Source organism: Myripristis murdjan, chromosome 9 (genome assembly GCF_902150065.1).
Source record: "Myripristis murdjan chromosome 9, fMyrMur1.1, whole genome shotgun sequence".
Taxonomy (NCBI): Eukaryota; Metazoa; Chordata; class Actinopteri; order Holocentriformes; family Holocentridae; genus Myripristis; species Myripristis murdjan.
The window spans coordinates 28393686-28413640 of NC_043988.1; the positions used below are offsets into that span (position 1 = coordinate 28393686).

A 19955-nucleotide genomic window follows, 5' to 3' on the forward strand; every position below is an offset into this window, starting at 1 on the left:
ATGCTCAAACAAAATTGAACTAAAAGTAGAATTACTGACCTTAAAAAATAGTCAAAGAAGTAAATTATAGTAACATGAGTAAATGTAACTAGGTACTTGCACCTCTGATATCCGCATCTCACAGAAAAGGAAGGAGGGTAAACTCTACCTAAACCCTAAACCGCACTGTTAGACTATCAGTGGTGTGTAAAACTGCACGAGGCTTGTCCCAAGGAAAACTCCACAGCACAGCATCTACCTGTGAGAAGCTGCTCATGTTCTGTTCACAAACCACCTGAGGGGAACACACACCGACTTTTGCTGATTCATGCATACTGGCCGAGTGAAAACTTACCTGCAGTGCTGTCAGCGTTTACTTATCAGTGCAGACAATCGTGCCTGTTAACAGCAGTTCCCATTCCCATGATGACTGAGGTTTATCAGATTGGAGAGCCCTGATGGAGGAGCGGAGGATATCTCGCATGGCTCACCCAATATGGGTTTTCAAAGGCTGACACCTAAACCTATACTGGACTCCTCTGTCGCCTTTAGTTTGTGGCTATGTCAAAATGAAACCAATATAAGTTTTTGCATCATGAAAAAGCCCATAAACCTGCATTTTGACCATCATGCGCCCTTAAAACTCTCCACTGACACCCATGATATTTCTATGTGTTTTGCATAGAAGAAACACTGAGAGCAGGGCTGACTGTTCTTCTTTTCAGATGCCGAGCCTGTCCTTTCATAAGTTGTTTCTTATTATTTCTTATTTACATGATGTGATGGCTCTCAAAATGGTGTAATTTATGATTTAATCCAGTAGAAATTATTTCAGTTGACATTTAAGAATGGCTGTTGTGCAGGTTTCACTTTCACTGATACTTCCATGTCATGCAAAGTGCAGCCAGTTAAACAACTCAATACTAAATCAACAACAAAAATCTAAAGATATGGCCATTCCTGTGATGGTATGTTGTCAAATGTGTGTCTATTTGCTGGGCCAAGACATGAGAAAGTTTGACTATCCCAGACTATTTTGTGAATTTATTAATTTGAGTGTCTGACTGACCAGTCTCCACAAGGGAAGACACCGGAGAAAACACAAGAAAATCACACAATAATCTCTCTGCGCCTGTGGGAATCAACTGTTAATTGTTAAGTGTGTGTGCGGGGGTACGTCGGTGCGTGTCTGTGTTTGTGTGTGTGAGGAGGCAAACAGCGCGGAAGAATGACGCCCCTAGATGTGGAGCAGGGAATGGAGAAGAGCGTCCCTCAAGTCATTTTCAACTCGGGAACTGAAGTGACAACATCGCATGTACGGACCGGAGAGACGCGCTCACTTTCTGTGGATCTACTCAAGGATGAACTGAAAGTTGTTGATTTCTTTTTTTTCACCTGTCGGAGAGGAAGACACGCGTCGGATCTATGAAAAAACTCACGTGGATTTATACAACCGTTTTAAATCAGAAGGAATGCATATTTTCTTTGTGAAACTAACTTTCTTGTTGTCGCTGATCGCACTAACACGAGGTGAGTGGCGGGGATCAAAGATGGGAATGACACAGGTCTTCTCGTTTTGGCTCAAGTCAGAAATTGCCCTGTTAATATCATGCAGCCAACAGGTTTGTACTTGCAGTCTTTAGTGAACACTGGCGCAGGAGTGCATTCGTTTCTTTTTTATAATACTTGTTGCATACACTTTGTTTTGGAAAGTGATGCGCAACTGGGAACTCTCAGTGGATCGCTCTCTCGCCTTGACTTTGTTTTGAATCCTGCTGTTTCCCCAGGCTGGTGATTTGCTGTTGATTTACATTCACCAGATTTTAAAAAAATAATTTATTCCAGCGTGAATTCATGCACCTGTTGGCTTAAGCCTAAACACATCTACTGAGCAGCCCGTTGCTCTCCTGCATAACTCACTGGATGAATTTATGACTTTACTCTGGCGAGGCAGCTGTTGCGCGCTCGTCCAGCACACAGTCAGGTTTTTCTCACTAGTATGAAAACTCATGCCTTTGCAGTTTGGAGTCAGAGGTTTTCTCTTTTTTTCAGCTGCAAAGCCATTACTGCCCAAATGGCTCATTCTTCTCCGGGACAGCTGCACCGGGGGAGAATGCGTCTACCAATCTGGTGTCAAGTCCCCTTCACCACAAACTGCACTTATAGGTGGCAAGAGTCGCACCTAGACTTTACTTTCACTGAGTAATACCTGTGTCATATATTATGCATCCGAGGAAAACAAACATTTTTTAAAGTTTGCCACCTGGAGTCATTGTTATATTGCTATAACTGTTTTATTTGTGCACCAATAAAAACTGAGTCTAGACTAGATTTGCGTAAAAGTTGAGTCCCACAGAGGCAAAATGCAGCTGTATTAAAACTTTACATTTGCAGGCTTAAGATGCTTCCTGTCCACGGAGTCGTGTTTGAACCAGGGGAGGTGTGAGACAACTCCAGATGGCAATGGAGAGTGCAAGTAAGTTTAACATCTGCATTTTTTCCCTCTTTTATCATAGAATGATGCTCTTTTCTGGATTCTGCCAGTCATCAAATTTTTTGGCATACTGAGGATATGTGAAGCCTCTGAAGGGCAAGCTCCCATGGTATTGCTATTTCTGGAAGGCAAATGGCCCGAGTCTAGCAGCCAAGGGCAGAAAAGTGTGGTCACTGATGAGGACACGGGTCAACATGTGTGTGTGAGAGAGGGAGAGTTAGCGTGTGTGTGTGTGTGTATGTGTGTGTTTGGGTCTCTGTCTGTTACTGCCACCACTCTCTCCCCTCTCCAGCCAAACTCTCGCAGGCTTTCGGAGCCCTAAATCTTGTTTTTCTTTTCTTTCACGGAGCAACAGCTGGGGTTGCCAGAAGCTCGGCGACCATTGTTCTCCACCGCGATTAATTCTGTGTGACTAATCTGGGTGAGGCTTCCCAGAGAGACCCTCAGACCCTGTCCTCTTGCACCCCCCCTCCCTCCTTGCCTCTCCTGGGATTTTGTCCCCTTTTCAATGGCCCTCAATGCTCTCTCTCTTTCTCTCTCTCTCTCTTGCTCATTCCCCTGGACAGATGGCAGAGGGTAATTACACAAGATGTTTTTATAACTTCAACCCGGCATAAAATGAAGATTTTAGTTCATTTTTGGCCCTCAGATAAAGTTTGCAGAGTTGTGCAATTGCAGAAAGTTCACTGACATGACTTGTAACGCATTATATACCTGTTGTGCCCAGAAACCCTTTTTACCATTTGTAACAAAAGCCTACCTGTTGGCTGGCTCACTTTGCAAGCTGGCATCAGCAGCGGCAGCCAGTTTCATCTTACTGGAGTGTGGGGAACGCAGAATCAGGGCCTGCTGGGTCACAGCTTCAGGGACTGCAAGGTCCAGGCAGCCATCTTGGCCCCCCGCCACATCTTAATTCAGTCTGGTTGTGTTATTCACCCCTCAATTACCAACCCCATCCCCCCACCCAGCACTGGGCCACAAAGCCATCATTGTGTCCCTGTACTGTCCTCCTCCTTAGACTTCTCCAATTAAACATGGAGATGGGTATGAGCAGCTCCCTCCAGCATCACAGTTTTGAAAAGGTTTGAGCGGGCACACAAGGCTTAGTGTGTCAGTGTGTGTCAGTGTGTGTGTGTGTGTGTGTGATTTGACATGGCTCTGCTGTTGTGTTAGTCATCTCTGTGCCACCAGAGGGCTGGGCACTCCAGAGTGTAGACGCAGGTCATTCAGTTTCATTCCAGGATCAAACTGAGGTTTCTCTCATTTTCAGTTGTGCCGAAATTCATAAAAACAAAAAGCAGAAGAAGAAGCAGAACAAAATAGGAAGAAATAATAAAAGTTCAAAGTTCAGGTTCTTTAAAATTGCTTATGACAAGTTTAGTGGCAACAGTTGATGATCATGCATTTTGTGGATGTGAAAATGCTTATTTCATCTCATTTAACTGAGTGCACTGCAACTAGTTTAAGTCAAAATGTCACACTCACACAGTGGACTTAAGGCAAAAAAACTTCTCTCAAGGGTTCTTGTAAGGGTGCTTAATGCTCGCTTTGACACTTGGAGAGTTTTTCTGCACCTGTGAGGACAGATCTTGAGTTTTCACCGCAGCAGAGGCGAGCTAAGAGCCTCACTATCACATTCGGCTGCGTGAATACCAGCTCAGTCTCCGGTCAGCCACTGCCAGTTCCTCCTCTCCAGCACCTAAACCCTCAGCCAGGTTTAATAACGTCATCACTCGAACACGAACTTCACTTCCCACAAGTGTTCTCCAAGATGGATGACTTGTCTATTAAATGCATTTCTGCGTTCAGTGGTAAAACTCTCGTAAAGCAGCGCAGTCGACAGGATCAGGAAAAAACAGTGAGAAATAATCACAACCAGGTGGATCCTGTTTGAAGTTGACACGAAGCCTTTTCCTGTTGCAGTTAACCCATCAGACACAGGTCCTCCTAAAGGTCAGTGTTAAGTACATTGTTTGACTTATACTTAGACAGTAAAGGGGTAATTCATAAATTTTTCACCAAGATCATGTTCAAAGAACGTCTGTTCGGCCTGGCGAACTGTACAGCTGGACAGAGTTGAGCAGTGTATTGATCATTAAATCAAAATCATGATACGAGACTAGATTATGGATATTGTATTATCATGATATGGCAGAAGTGTTGTCGTTTCCTGGTTTTGATGGTTGCACAATGGTAAATGGATGCAATTTTCTGAACTGATTAGGCTGTTCTACCTGTTCTGTTATCAGCCTCTACTTGCTTGGTCATCATATCCACATTGTTTAGCAAATTTATTGTGTGTAAATATCTTATGAAATCAAATTCCACAATATTTTTTAACCAAAAACCGCTATATTCATATTGAGACAGTAATGCAGGGATGACTATTGGTGCCTCCACAAAATATTTACACAATGAGATTTTTGATGACCAGCCATTAGTCATGTGGATATGGTGACCAAGCAAGTGGAGACAATTAATAGAAATGCTACAATAGTGTAATATGTTCAGAAAATTGCATCCTTTTACTGAACTGCAACCTTTAAAACCAGGAAAATACATCGTTTTTGCCGCATCACCATATTACAACATGCAAAATCCTGGATGATATCAAGTCTTATATCACAATATTGACAATATACTCTTCCAAATAAGACACTTGACACTTGACAGGCAAAAAAAGGAATTGTCAAAAAAGAAACTTGACAGAGGTTTTATGGGTTTATTAACCGAGAGACATTACATTGTGACACAATGTAAAATGACATACTGTAAGATTGCTCAGCGCTAACCAGTAGCCATGCCTCCAATCTTGCCACAATTGAGCTATTAGGTCAAAGATATCATGATACTTGATTTTGTCTTTATCGCCGAGCCCCGCAGGCGGATAATCATTTAGTGATGAAAGTCCGCCATGCTCAGAGGTGTTTCCCAGAGCCCCATTTCCATTCACTGACAGAATGATAAGTTGCTCTCACCTCAGTCAAAAGCAGCCGCTCCTCTAGTCAAGTGTCATTTAGGGGTCAAGCAAGTGGCACTGGATGCTTCAGTTTTATATAGTATGGCAGAGGTGCCTACTCGACATGCCATACCAGGCATACCACCTGCTCCTCATATCTGGCCTGGCCGAATGAGATACTGACTGAGGTTTATCTCCAAAGAACTTGAAGGAGGCCTCTCATTTACTGTATTGGGGCTGGCAGAAACTGTAAGCAGGAGCTTCGCAGAGCTGAGCTGAGCCAATCCAGACCAGGACCAAAAAAAAAAAAAAAAAAAAGGAAATTCCAGTTGCACAATGGCTGGAATCAAATGAGGTTAGCAGAGCTCAGAGAGATGAGAGATGTCGGGACAGCAAGGGAGTGAGGAGGGATGTGCTGAGCGCTAGCATACCATCATCATCAGTTAGCTGACAAAGTTGATGAAGCATGTTTCTGACAGCCTGTTGATAACAGCCGGTCATGTGACCTCTGATAGATCAGAGACGGATTTAGCCCCGTGCATGACACGGAGACTTGGTAGTGGCACTGCAAACTCACCCTGGCACGAGGTCCATATGATCATGAAAAACCCAGAAAAACAGATTTGAAAATGAAATTTCAGGCCCTGGAAAAGTAATAGATTAATTTTATAAATGTTTCAGAAAAGTCATGGGAATGCGACTAAGCAGCATCAACTGTTAATTGATTGATTGATCGGTTAAAAATGAGATGACGCTGTTGTGGTGGCACCGTGGGATTTAGGTTGCATGTGTTCATGCATCAGTTGTTCTCAGTCTGGTGCAGAAATTTGAAAAAAATAAAAGCCTATTTTACCACAGTGAGTAAAAACTACCCTCATTTTAGGTCAAATCAGTTGCAAAATGTGTTGTTTCAGCTTGGACTGGAATTAAGGGGGAAAAAAAAAAAAAATTATCTAGGCGTGTGTCTGTTACTCATTCGTTTTAGAGAGGCTCATGAAATTCAGACTGCCTTTCAAAACATAGTTTCTTTTGGTCATGGAAATCAAGCTAAACTTTATGGAGAAGTCATGGAAAAGTAATTGAAAACCCTGCCAGCAGTTCTTCACCACTTTTGGGTTACAGCTTAGTACACACTTTGGCACACTTTTAAACCAATTTTAGTGTGTAACAGACCTCACCTACTTGGAGGGCAGTCTCAACTCAGCAGCTAAAGAGGATGCCGCCTCTTGTGAATCGAACGGTGACACAAGATTTACACCGAGCTACCAGAGAGAAACAGTCTGAGCTTGTGGGCTCCAAAAGTAATCTGGTAATCAGTAGCTGAAGTGGCATTAGGATTTTGATACATTCCCCGGAAAGTGTTTATGTTGTGTGTTAGTGTGTGTGTGTGTGTGTGTGTGTGTGTGTGTATTTCCATCACACTCCAGCCAGGTAACAAGCACACCTATTAATTCCAGGCTGGCATGCGCAGCGACTGCTACAGTGTATGCAGTTTATGTCCACATTAATGAAAGTGGGTCGTTGTCTCTCTGGTTCAGGGGATTCTTCAATGCCACCTCTGTTTGCTCTGGTCAGATGAGTCCATCTTAGCCCCCCCCCCCTCCCCACCTCCCCTTCTCTATCCATTCAAAGTCAGGAAACAGCCTCGGAGCGGCCCGGGGGAAGAAAAGGTGCCGTATCTGATCATATCATCGCACAACGAGGAACACATAGTGCAGGGCTTTTATATGGCCGCTGCCGCCGGTGTTGGGTTGCATTTGGCAAGAGCCCGGCTGGTGAGAGGGCTCATCGTCCGGGTGTTCTGGCTGATGGAAGCGACTCAGTGGTGGGGAACTTCAGCACTGAGGATTAGTGATATCTGAGCCTGGCGGGTTGGCATATGCCAAGACAAATCACACAGACTTTGATCACTGGCTGATATGACTGACTGTCAAAGTGTGTGTGTGTGTGTGTGTGTGTGTGTGAGAAAGAGAGAGAGGGAGAGTGAGACAAAGACACTGGGCATAATCCAAACCACACTTCCTCATTTCATGTTTTTGAGCCAGACCACCTGTCTGTGGTTCATAGTACAACAACTAAAAGAGACATACACTCGCCCACATGGCAGCATGCTCCATAATGCCCGTGATTAGTTGTGGCTTTGCCCATTGAGCTCCGCACAGAGCGCACAGAATATATCCACCTTGCTGTGCCAGGTGTGCTTTTAGAGCTTCAGTCACTCTCGCTGCCAGCCGCACACTCAAAGTGTACTTGTAGAGAATGGCGCGTGATGCCTTTGTAGTGCAATGGAGCAGCTTGTTCAGGTGAGCTATCTTGACATCTATACAGATCATAAGGCTGATACCAATCACTGGCACACATCTGAAAAGAAAAATAAAAAAGTTTCCTCAAGGCTTATTAGTCAGACTCCACACATAACCAGGTACAGTAACAACCTGAGTGTCCGGTTGCACTGTCAGCTACACCTTCAGACACCCGTAAAGCCTTTAAGTGGTTCCCAGCCTCATAAAGAAGGCAGTGGCACTAGTCATTAGAGCCGCTATGACTCACAGCACACACACACACACACACGCACACACACACACACAGACACACAGAGCGGTTTGTCCCTGGGGGAGCAGGCTCTTTCCCATGGGCTGTGTCAGTAATGGTACCAAATAAACAGGGTCTCTAATGAAGGCTGCCAGATGTGGGCTGGCAAGGTCATCTCTCCTGTGCGATTAGAGAGGAAGAAAAAGAAGGAGGGATGGAGGGATGGAGGGAGGGAGTGGGAACGAGGGGCAGCGTTTCCCCTGTAATTTTTATTACCGTGGGGATTTGGTGGTAACTTTGGTCTTGGTTCCACAACAAACAGCCCCTATTTTGGTACGAGTTTGGGTTGTAGGAGTTGGGGCTATTTTTGTTTGTATAGGCTCCATTATTATGACAGAGGTGCTTATTTTAAACATGCATTTGCGTATATGTCAGGGTTGCAAATAATGATTATTTCCTGTTGTTTATTATTATTATTATTATTATTATTATTATTATTTTTAATCAATTGCTTAATCATTTAGTGTATGACGTGTCAAAAATAATGACCCATCAGAAGTTACTGGGGCCTGAAATGATGTCTTGAAATTACTTTCTTATCTGATCAGCAGCCAAAAAAAAAAAAAAAAAAATGGAATGTTTTGCTATCTAACTATAGTAATCTTGATCAGTTTTTATTTGAAAATTGATAAATGACAATAAAGATTGATGAAAAGTGTTTGATTGTGTTGAGTAGTGGTGCCAAAGTTTTGGACCGCGCCGTCCCACCTCTGCTAAATTAAAACAGGAGACACTAGAGAGGGGAACGGAGTGAGGAAGTGTGGAGAGGGAGAGGTGGAAGAAAGGGAGCGAGGGCCCCCTGGGCAATGCTTTTAAAACAGATCAGACAAGACTAAAGGGGACTTAGCCCAGGCACAGACACCAAACAGCCAGGAAATGAGAATGGGTGGGAGGGAGAGGAGGGAGGGGGGGGGGCGGCAGAGGTAAAAACATGTTCCACTAACACAGTTTGATTCCTGCCTGGCAGCTCTTTGTTAGCAGGGGACACACCTGAGAGACACACAAAGACACTATTACTTTATTAACCGATAGCCTAACATATATATGTGTTGAAATTTGTCTTAAAAAATACATAGACAAGGAAGTATCCTAAAATATTCCTAATTATTTGATATATATATTAATTAAAAAAAAAAAAGAACACACACTGGAACAACATATTAGTGGATTCTCACTCTCCCACAGTGATTTACTGTGCTTATTGGCACAATAATGGAATAAATGCACAACCTAATTCACTAAGCCTCTTACCAGGGATAGAGCGCGAGAGGCCCGTACAGCCGCTAAAATGTGTGCCCTCCCTTTAGGTTTTTGTTTGTATACAGTGCACATGTGTAGCCGGCGTATAACGCCTGCTCAAAGCCGCCGCCCCGTCCTGTGCGTGTGACCTCAGAAAGATGGCAGATGGCAGATTGGCCCGACACTGAGGAAAGCCCCTCAGAGTGCCGCCTGGCCGGGGGTCAGATGTCACCACAACATCTGCTCCCGGCTCGAGCCGCCCGGCCCCGTCGCGCATCCCATCGCCGGCGCGGACCTGTTGCCACGGGCGACTGCGGCGGCAATTGAAGAAAAGAAGCTGTAGAAGTGGGAACAATGCAGGCTACTGGGCAGGGATGACAGAAAAGATAATAACAGTATCGGCCTTACCGCGGAGATAATTCCGCTGCTGTCCTGGAGTTACACGATACCTCCCAAACACCTGATATTTGCACAGCGTCTGATTTGCGCCCCTCTTTTCATGTCTTCTGTATTTATCTTTCCAGCAGCCCGGTTTACCTGCTGCTGTTGAGATTATCCCGCTCGCTGGCCCAGCAGATTTCTCTTGTTGAAGCAGCTGCTTTGCTGTTTGTTTTGAACTCGGCCAAGACTCCATAAAAGAGTCGTTGAGTGTCTTTTGTCTTATCCCCCTCTTTATAAGTTTGAGCTCTTAGTGAGGCAGTTAACCCAAATGCCTGTAAAAGCTACTTTTGTGCTTAGCGTTTTTTTGACGGGCCCTCGCCAACTTAAAGAGCAAACTGTTAGCATTCTTTGCCCAGCGTGTGCTACGGGTGACTTACCGCTCGCACCTCAGCCCGAGTGTGTTTGGATAGTGCGTCCTCGTGGAGCGAGGTAAAGGAGCACGGGCGCTCGCTGTTTGTCTTTTAGGCCTTGGTGTGAGACGCTGGGGCTTTTTTTTTTCTTTTTTTTTCTTTTTTCGCGAGGGCAGGGAAGGCCACATCGCTGTTTCAAAGCTGGTGCGAGTTTTTTCAGGGAACTGTAAAGTGAGGCTGCCAGCTCGACCTCTATTGAGGTTTCTTGGGTTAAGAATCGGGGACAGGAGACGACCAGCAGCTTTTTAGAGTAAACACCAACATTCCGTATAAACTGGCAACCCCGCTCGCCCTCTTTCCCCCCTCCTCCTCTTTTTTTTTTACCCATTGGCAGCTCCTCTCTAAAACCCAACCAAACCAGTTCCAATTTCCTTTCTTTCAGACACCTTTGTTTGTCCTGCTGCTTGCGCGTTTTTAGGATTTGTTGTTTTAAAGCTTCTCTTTCTGCGTCGAACACGGGCTGATCGCTAGAAAACGCTGAAAGGCAGCTTGGAGAGACTCGGAGGAAAGTTTTGGGGAATGAGCAGTAGTCAGATGAGACTTATAAATCCTAATATGGTGTCTTACAAATCTACCCGACCCTATGAAAAGAAATGGGGGTTTGAAGAAGGAGGAGGAGGGGGAGGAGGAGGAGGAGGGTGGATGTTCTTGGGTTTGGAGGGAAACAGTGAAAGAAGGTACACAGAGGGGAGGGGAGGGAGCGGATGCCAGCGACCATACGCATTAGGCTTTGAACAGAGGAAGTTAAAGGAGGGCTGAATCAATAATAAAGAAAAATGAAGAGAATCCAGGGATGAGCCATACATAAATGATGAAGATTTGGAAAAAATATATATATTTTTTTTTTTTGGAGAGAGAGAGAGAGAGAGAGTGGGAGACAGGAGGGGAGGAGAGGAAAGAGGAGGTTTAACAGCTGAATGCGCCCGGCCTGTGGTCAACTCTGAATGGGGAGGAAAAACAATGGGCCCACTCATCCTTCTCTCCCTCTCTCTCTCTCCTTCTCCTCTCTCTTCCTCTCTCGCCCTTTCTCGCTCTCCATTTCTCTACCACCCCCCCCCCACACACACACACAGTGGAGTAGGGAAGGAGGGGGGCCGCTAAAACACCCACACTGTAAAAAGTATCCCTCTCACTATCTCACTTTCCTTAACAAAAAAAAAAAACAAAAAAACAAGAATATGGTCATTTCACTTGTTTGCAATGCAATGATCGGCTCATTTCATTTCACTGTCCTTTTCACTGTCACTTTCTACTTACTAGTGGTGCAGTCTGCTGTATTTTCTGCTTTAGAAAACAATTCAAAACAAGTCAAATCCCACTGGGAAAAAAAAAAAAGTCATTTTCTTTCGCATCTATCCCACTCCAGCTCACCTGAATCCTCATTTTTATAACAAGATTATAAAGTGAGAACGTGATGCATATGATTTTTTATGTTTATTTTTTGCAGCGCATGCGTCTCCATTTTCTCTCAGGAGTTGAGGATGAGGGTGGGGTGGGGTGGGGGTTGCATTGGGAGAGGTGGTGGTGGTGGTGGGAGGTGGGGGCGGGGGGGTTTGAATGGCCCGGAGCAGCAGCTGCCGTCTCCTCATTAACATGCGCACCTGCTCCCTGCGGCCTTTTTCCAGCGAGCTCGTGCGGCGCCTCACGACCTCAGCACCCGCCACCGCCACCGCTGGGTCTTAACTGGACTGGTCTTCTAGCAGCCGCTGCTCTCCACTGCCCCCCTCCTGCACCACACACACACACACACACAAACACACACACTCTCACTGTCCTGTAAAGGAATTGGCTACGATGCGGAGGAATTTTGCCGTGGAATTCCTTAAAGCGGCGCTAATCTGAATTTTACATAAAAACGCGCCCTTTCCCTTTTAATAGAGAAGTTAAATTATGGTGTCGAATACGGTCACTTCTCAAATCAAACCTTAAAGCAACAATGAAATGTCATTTTGAGAGCGGTGTTGGGGCGGGGCTTAACGCAGCGAGGCATCTTTCAAAAGTGTAAACCAATGAGCGATCAGTAAGGGAGGGAAAGCGGTTTTATTTGATGTGAGGGGTGTGATCTTTTCACTGGTTGATATTTCTGGTTCAGCCTGACATCACCATTGAAAATATACTGGGAGTTTTACAGTTAAAATGTAAAAACAAAACAAAAATCACAATTAAAGTTATTTTCTTTGCCATTTGTTGTGGATCAGACGAATATTATGGCATAGAAAATTTGCTAAAAAGTTGAAAAAGTCATTATTTATTTCGTTGTGGCTTTAATAACCAAATATGAAAACAGTCTTCTCTTAAACAGCGGTGAGAATAAAGCTGACCCCAGCAACCTTATATCTTTTGCTACTCTTGTCTCATTGGTATCCTGTAGTAACACAGCCCAAATGAGTTGGCGAACACGAGCGCGCTGGTGGTTATTGAAGTTCAAAATTTTCAAACCACTGCCTTTCACTGCCAAAGAGCCAAACCGCATCATGCAGTTTTTTTGTTTTTTGTTGGATTATTTTTTTGTCATTTCTACTTTATTTGATAGCTATAATAGAAAGAGGAGAGGCGACACTCTGGAAATGGCCCGGTCTGGGTTCGATTTCAGGTTAGGGTTAGTAGAGTTGTCAGGACTGAGCCCTAACATGTGACTCATGCTCCACCAGGTGAGCTCTGCTTAGTGCAACTTTAAGATTTCAAAAATATTAACCATGAAAGTAGGCATGTCACTACAGTTTTGTGCACAGTGGCCAAAAAATATGGGTGAGTTTGCAGTGACATAAAGAAGGCAATGATTCCAGAAAAGCTTTATACTCTCTCTCTGTGGTTAAAAATCACTCACAAGCATGCTGAATGCCATTAGGTCAAGTTGCGTCGGCCATCCGTAATTGCTTTGCAAACCGAGGCCAGAATACCTTGGCTTTCTGTTTGGATTGCCACATTTTTGAAATTCAGTTCAAAGATCCAACATTTTCTAGTGTCAGTTTGAATCTCACTGCCTCTCCAGAGAGTATCTATTTGTTCATATCAATCCCAAGCAAGCAAGACTTTTTCACTCCGTCCTTGCACTACAATATGATATTTTTTCATCTTCGGTGACAGTTTCGGTGTTAGCCAAGGTGCCGCTGCCCCCCCCTCTAAACACGGTGACATGCCACGACTCCCACAGTGTTTATGCAGCGGGCGGCCTAGCATGTGATGTTTTCTTTTGGTAGCCACAGTCCTATGGCTGACTAATCCCCTGAGAGGGAGACCCTGTCCAAACACACGCCTGTCCCTACAGGGGGGCAAGGCTTGGCCCCCTCTGGCACACACACACACACACATATTCTATAACGCACACATGTACTGGACCCCCTGGGAATGTTTGGGGACGTGATTCTGTCAGGCCCTCAGGGCTAATAGACTCGTTGGCTCTGGTCAGGTATTTGAGTGTGGCCGCGGGTTTTGATGTCGTGGGAATGCTGCTTTGATGTTACTGGGACACAGAAAAATTGTTTGTGCAGGATGAAGGAAAACAGCAATTTTCCAATGCAACTCTTCTTTGGAAAAAAATAAACAAAGCCAGAGAAGTGTAAAAAAAATGATTTGTTGATTTTTTTCCCCCATGTATTGTGTAATTTCCCTGCACTGCATGTTGCTCAGAGGCTTTTCAAAAATCTTGACGAAGGTTTTTTTTTTTTTTTTTTTTTTTTTTTGCGCTGCAGTCTCTTCCCTTTTCATCCTCTTTCCATCCCTTGTCTGATGTTGGAGAAAATCCTCTCTGGTGGGGAAGAATAACGAGCATTGAGGTGGCGGCACAGTGCTTTGAAGTTGCCATAATGTTGGCTTGCAGCTCAAACACTGTGGCATAGACACGGCCTTGTCCTCTGGATGAATGAGTGCTGACAAAAGGGCTGAAGCCAGCACATTTCGCTCCTAAGACCCGCTGAAGGCTGCTGCGATGGCTGCTTTTCCTGTCTCAACTTTTGGAGAGACAGGATTACAGGCAAGAATTCCAAACACCAGGGATTTTTTTTTTTTTTTGTCTCTCTATCCCTGGTGCTATTGAGTAGATGCTTTGTTTTTGTATTGACCAGTTCTCCCCCGGCCACCCAGCATTGTTGTCAACAGTATTGAACCTTTGAAGGTGATGAATATGAGAATCTGGCAGCGGGGAGGCTCCGGCGCAGCGCTTACAAGGTGGCCGGTGTTTAGGTCTCAAAGCTCGAGGGTGGCTTGATTGAGCTATGAGACAGTCGGTGTGACCATCTTTATGTCACCCCGCTAATGGGAATGTAAACGTACGAGTGCCTGGGTATAATCTATGTGAGAATCCTGTGTGTGTGTGTGTGCGTGTAAGAGATTACACACTATGTATGAATGTGTATGTGTGTGTGTGTGGCCTCTTTGTTGAGCCGTGTGTATCCTCAGGGGACACCCTTCAGCTCCTCTCATTGTAATTGTAAATGTGTGAATCCTGTGATCTGCAGCAGCCCGCTCTCTCTCTCTCTCTCTCTCTCTCTCTCTCTCTCTCTCTCTCTGGCTCTCTAACTCTCTGGGAACTTTTTCTTCGCTTGGGGTCGAGCGTTTATAACTCCAACACTACGCAACATCACAGGAGTTTATCCCCCTCCTCCTCGTCTTACTCCCCCTCTTCTTCTCCTCCCTCCATCTCTTCGAGCCACTCTGTTTTACGGCCCTAAAACACATTGTGCGAGGGGGGCGACGCTGGAAAGATGAATGTCCCGCTCGCCGCATAGTTTCTCATGGCTGTGTTGCCGTGTTGTAAAAACAGCACAGCCACCGGACCTGAAGGGCTCTTCTCTCTTTTTTAGTCCCGGAGTCAAAGGCTGTTTCCCATCAAGTAGATTTATAAGCACAGTAGTACACAATGGGATGACTCCTGCAAGTCCAAAGAGTTTTCTTGCCCTTGTGAACCCTTTAATCTACACTGATCTGAAAAAAAAAAAAAAAAAAGACATGGGATAGGTGAAAGCAGTGTGGTTGAATCCCCTTTCACCTGTCCTGGTTTTTGTGATGCTAATGCTAGATGAGTTAAATGACATAAGGAATGGACATCCAATATTAGGGTTAGACCATTATTTTAGTTGGTTTGCCAGTATATTAGGCTGATTTGTTTATTAAATGTTCCACCGCCATTATAATAGTGGTTACAAAGTGGCTACAGCTACATAAAACAGTCTGTAAAACTTTTGCATTTGAGTTTTTTTCACATTTTATTTTTCCATACAATACAGTGGCTCAGTGATGTTTTTTTTTTTTTTTTGTCAAGTAATTATGCATTTAAAGGCGGTAATGTGTCTCAGAGTGGCTCAGTCTGCTTTAAGGTGCTGTTAACTGTAAAGCAGTTTAATTAATGTGGGTTCAGTGGAGAGTTTTTGTGTCTAAATGCTATTTCAGAAAAGTTTTCTTCTCTGTTAAGAAAAGATTTCTGATGGGAAATACTGACTCCGTGTTATAAAATACTGGATATGATTAAATATCAGCAATCTGCACTTCTGCAGCTTCAATGCAAGAATCTCAGTATCAGCCTTTGCAAATCCATTACAGGCAAATCCTGTCAGTAAGATTAATTTAGTATTTTAAGTTTTTAATTAAAAGTATCTGATTGAGACATAAAGGTGACGTGTCCTTCTCAAAGAAACAAATGATGTTGCTGACTTCGTCTTCTCTGTTTTCCCTGCTTGTGTCTCTCTCTAGGTGTCGGGATGGATACGTAGGGAACAGGTGCCAGTTTCGTGATCCGTGCACCACCTCGCCATGCAAGAATGGCGGCACGTGCCGCGCCGTGCTCAGGGGAAACACAGTGGACTTCAGCTGCACATGTGTACTGGGCTACACTGACCGCCAGTGCCTGACGCCTATCAACAACGCCTGTCTCAGCTCGCCGTGTCGCAACGGAGGCACCTGCGAGCTGGAAAGCCTGCAGACGTACAAATGCCGCTGTCTTCCTGGATGGTCAGGTAACATACAGCAGTATTATGACATACGGGTACAGCTTGGTGCCAAAAAGGGAATGAAAGAGCTTTGAAATGTTTGATTCTCATTGTGAAGGTTTTTCTGTTTTGTCGACATTTGTCTTGAAAGAATCAGCTAGATTTTGTTAAGTAAAGCAGATAAGATAAGATAATCATATAAGGATTTTCTCAACTGTAATGTCAAATGAGCTCACAATATCAAAGATTGCCCCGAAATATAGAGTTCAAATCGGTGTGCTTTTCAAAACACAAATAAAACGGTTAAAAAAGAATAAATTGAGACTTACTGTGATTCAGAGAGACAGCTGAACATCTGAAGCAGCTTTGGACCTGCGCGAGTCTCCACAAAGTCCATCTCAAAACATCATGAATATCATCTCCCTGTGGCTGCAGGTAAACTGTGCCAACAAGCTGACCCCTGTGCCTCAAACCCATGTGCCAACGGTGGCCAGTGCACGTCTTTCGAGTCGCACTACATCTGCACCTGCACGACCTTCTTCTACGGTCAGACCTGCAAACAGGACGTCAACGAGTGCGCCCAGAACCCCTCGCCCTGCAAGAATGGCGGCGTGTGCATCAACGAGGTGGGCACGTACCGCTGCCAGTGCCCACAGGAGTACACCGGCAGGCACTGCGAGAGCCGCTACATGCCCTGCAGCCCCTCGCCTTGCCACAACGGAGGAACCTGCATCCAGAAGGGAGAGACCAACTATGAATGCTCCTGTGTGCCAGGTAAAATCTGAGAAATCTAACCCTACCCATAGATTCATGAGGGCTGTACGATATCGGGAAAATATGTGATGTGTGATATGATATGATATTGAAGTGCCATCCAGAATCTGTGTATAGCACCCACGGGATACCACACAAGCAAACATTACGGGTCACTTAGGGTCTGGTATCTATTTACAAAATATTTCTCCTTGCAAAAATGATTGCTTACACTAGTTAGACTTCTTCAAGAGTATTTATTTCATCCTTCTATTTTCAGCATTTCCGTACACAGCACTGCAGTCTTCCCCACTCAGAGCTGAAGTGACAGGAAAGGCATGGCCATGGTTACGGTCTGGGGCCCAGTCACATTCACAGCTCCCACTAAAAACAAACTGCCACATTCAGTTTGCTATCTGTTTACGCCGGGGCCGATTCATTTAGGAAACTCACGGATGCTCGGCTGCAGTTTGACTTTTGCGTCTGACACGAGGCGTCGTCGCAAATGTGTTTATTTACAACGCGGCCTAAGTTTGTGTAACTTGATATCGCCGTCCTTCATGAAAGTTCATTTGTCAGTGACAATGAAATTATAATACATTGTGCAGCCGTGCCAGTGGTTGAACATTTTGGTCCTTTAATCCCTTTTTGTTTTATAAAGGACACACACACTCTTCCCATGTTCCTTACCCTTCATTTGGACTTCTATTACAGTTGTATATGAGCATCTACTTCTATTTATGACTATCACGGCCCAGTAACTTGGCAGGTTCGAAAGTTGCTGAATTGGATGCTGCTCACGTTTTGTGACTGAAAATAAGAAACACAGTTGCTGGTGTTAGAAAAAAATGGTTTCCAAAGTTTCCAAATCAGCTAAAATGAGCTGTACTGGAACTGTGTGCCCCTTTTTACTTTAGCCAGTAGAGTAAGGAAATTCATTGCTAAATGTACCGTCTTACTGCAGTCCTTTCAAGTCACAGTAAATGTCAGTGCCTGTGCTAGTCAGTGCTTCAAAGATGATGTCATTTAAGGCAGGGCTGTTCCTGCTCCTGTTGTGTCGTGTGTGAATGCATGTATGGATGTGTGTGTGTGTGTGTGTGTTTGTGTGTGAGTGTGGCTGTGTGAGTGTCTACTGTATGTGCTCTGTGTGAACAAGGCTGAGCAGGAAGGCATCCGGCCTTATCGTAAGGAAATGGTCAAAGGACAACATCCTTTTCACATAGCGGAGTGAGGCAAAGCTTGCTGGGACTAAAACCCCTCCCCTTGCCTCTTCACTTCCACACAGCTCGGCCTGCCTGCTGCTGCCTTCCACTACAAATCCAGGCCTTGAGTCTCCAAGACACCGTTGAATCCCATCTCATGCAAAACATAATTACGCACATTTTAGGCAGTGAGGTGACAGTCTTGTCCAGAGTGATTCCTAATGAGCACAATAGTAGACTAGGTTCAGTTTCTTAGATCATGCAAAGTGTCATCTGTGCCCTGTTAGTGTACATCGGATGCTAGAATGAAAATTAAGAAAAGTAAGAACAAATGAGGTGACATGACCCAGCCATATCAGGTTTGGCTACTAATATTAGAAGGGGTTTTTCAGCCCTGATTTGCTTTCCAGGCACTTCTCTATCATTTATGATCATTGTAGTGTCACAGGAATATTTGGTTACATCTGTCTTCAGGCCACCGTCGCTCTGACTCTCATTTCTTACTGTTTGGTTGCTTGTAATGTTGGTAATGTAGTGTTTTAAATGTCTTTTTTTCCCTGGCGGTTTGCGCAGTGAGTCATTCTGCGTAAGAGCACCGGCTCTATGCGTAAAATTTAAATGTCTGGGAAACTGGCAAACCCAAACCTAAAGATATTTTACATGGTGCAGTTCCTTTACCACATCTGACTAACTCTTATGCATGTATGCTACGGCAGTATGGATTGTCTTTAATTCACTTTTTGGCTTTTGGTAAGAAGAATAACAGAAATAGATATTTTATGAATGGATGGCAGGCAGTGCCAGTGTTGATTTGTACTGGTTTTGATTTTCCCTTGGCATTACCCAACATGCCATTTAGTGCAGTCCAGTGGTTGCCTGTTGTGTAACTCTATAGCAGAGCGGGTGTTACTTATGAGCGAAGTGTGTGTGTCTTGCCACAGACCTCAAGTGGGTACAGCTGGCTTTTTTCCTCCGAGGAATAAGACAGTTGACCACATTTTAACTGTTGAAGTTTCACTACCTTTGTTGTGAATGGGAGACTGTTGTTACGAAACCGGGAGAAATGAGCACCCCATTATCTGAGGCCCTCAGTAGCAGCTATGACAGAGCGAAGCAAACCGAAGGGGGGCGATTTCTGACATTCGTGTCTCTTTCTGCCACCAGGTTTTTCAGGAAAGAACTGCGACCACAACATTGACGACTGTCCAGGCCACGGCTGCCAGAACGGAGGCACCTGTGTAGATGGTGTCAACACCTACAACTGCCAGTGTAAACCAGAATTTACAGGTATGTACAAAAACTTGAAAAATACTCGTCAACTTATTTATTACCCCTTAACACGGTATCAAAACAGTTTTTGAAGCAGCAGTTTCTCCCACGCCATCATTTCCTCAAGCACTTCAGCTAGTATATGTTCCTTATATTTGCATTTCTTTATGTACTTGGTCAGATGGTATATAAGACATCCATCCCTCCATCCATCCATCCATCCATTTTCTGCTTTTAATCTGGGACTTGCTCATGGTAGCAGGCTGAGGAGGGCAGCCCAGACGGTCCTCTCCCCAGCTACATTCAGCAGCTCCTCCTGGGGGATCCCCAGGCGTTCCCAGGCCAGCCAGGATATATAATCCCCCCAGTGTGTCCTGGGTCTGCCCCGAGGTCTCTTCCCAGGTGGTCGTGCCCGGAACACTTCGCCGCCCAGGAGGCATCCTGACTTGATGCCTGTCGGTCCGCTGGCTCCTTTCAACGCACAGGAGCAGCGGCTCTACATCAAGCTCCTCGCGGATGCCTGAGCTCCTCGCCCTCTCCCTGAGGGTGTGGCCAGCTGCCCTGGGGAGGAAACTGTGTTCCGCTGCTTGTACCTGCAGCCTCATTCTTTCGGTCCCAACCCAGAGCTTGTGACCAATAATGACTAATGTGACCAATGTGAACAATAATCGGCCAGTAAATTAGGAGCTTTGC

The 19955-nt window shown here is 44.9% G+C and overlaps 1 protein-coding gene across 1 annotated transcript in view; it reads left to right on the plus strand.

Moving 5' to 3' along the window:
• Nucleotides 1-1282: 1282 nt before the first annotated feature.
• The window catches only part of notch1b (notch receptor 1b), a 47367-nt gene continuing 28694 nt past the window's right edge, over nucleotides 1283-19955 (plus strand). Inside the window, 5 exon segments of the mRNA XM_030060151.1 lie at nucleotides 1283-1509; nucleotides 2374-2455; nucleotides 15803-16065; nucleotides 16474-16812; nucleotides 19158-19280. Of these exon segments, the coding sequence (XP_029916011.1) occupies nucleotides 1452-1509; nucleotides 2374-2455; nucleotides 15803-16065; nucleotides 16474-16812; nucleotides 19158-19280 (865 nt within the window). The 5' untranslated portion in view covers nucleotides 1283-1451.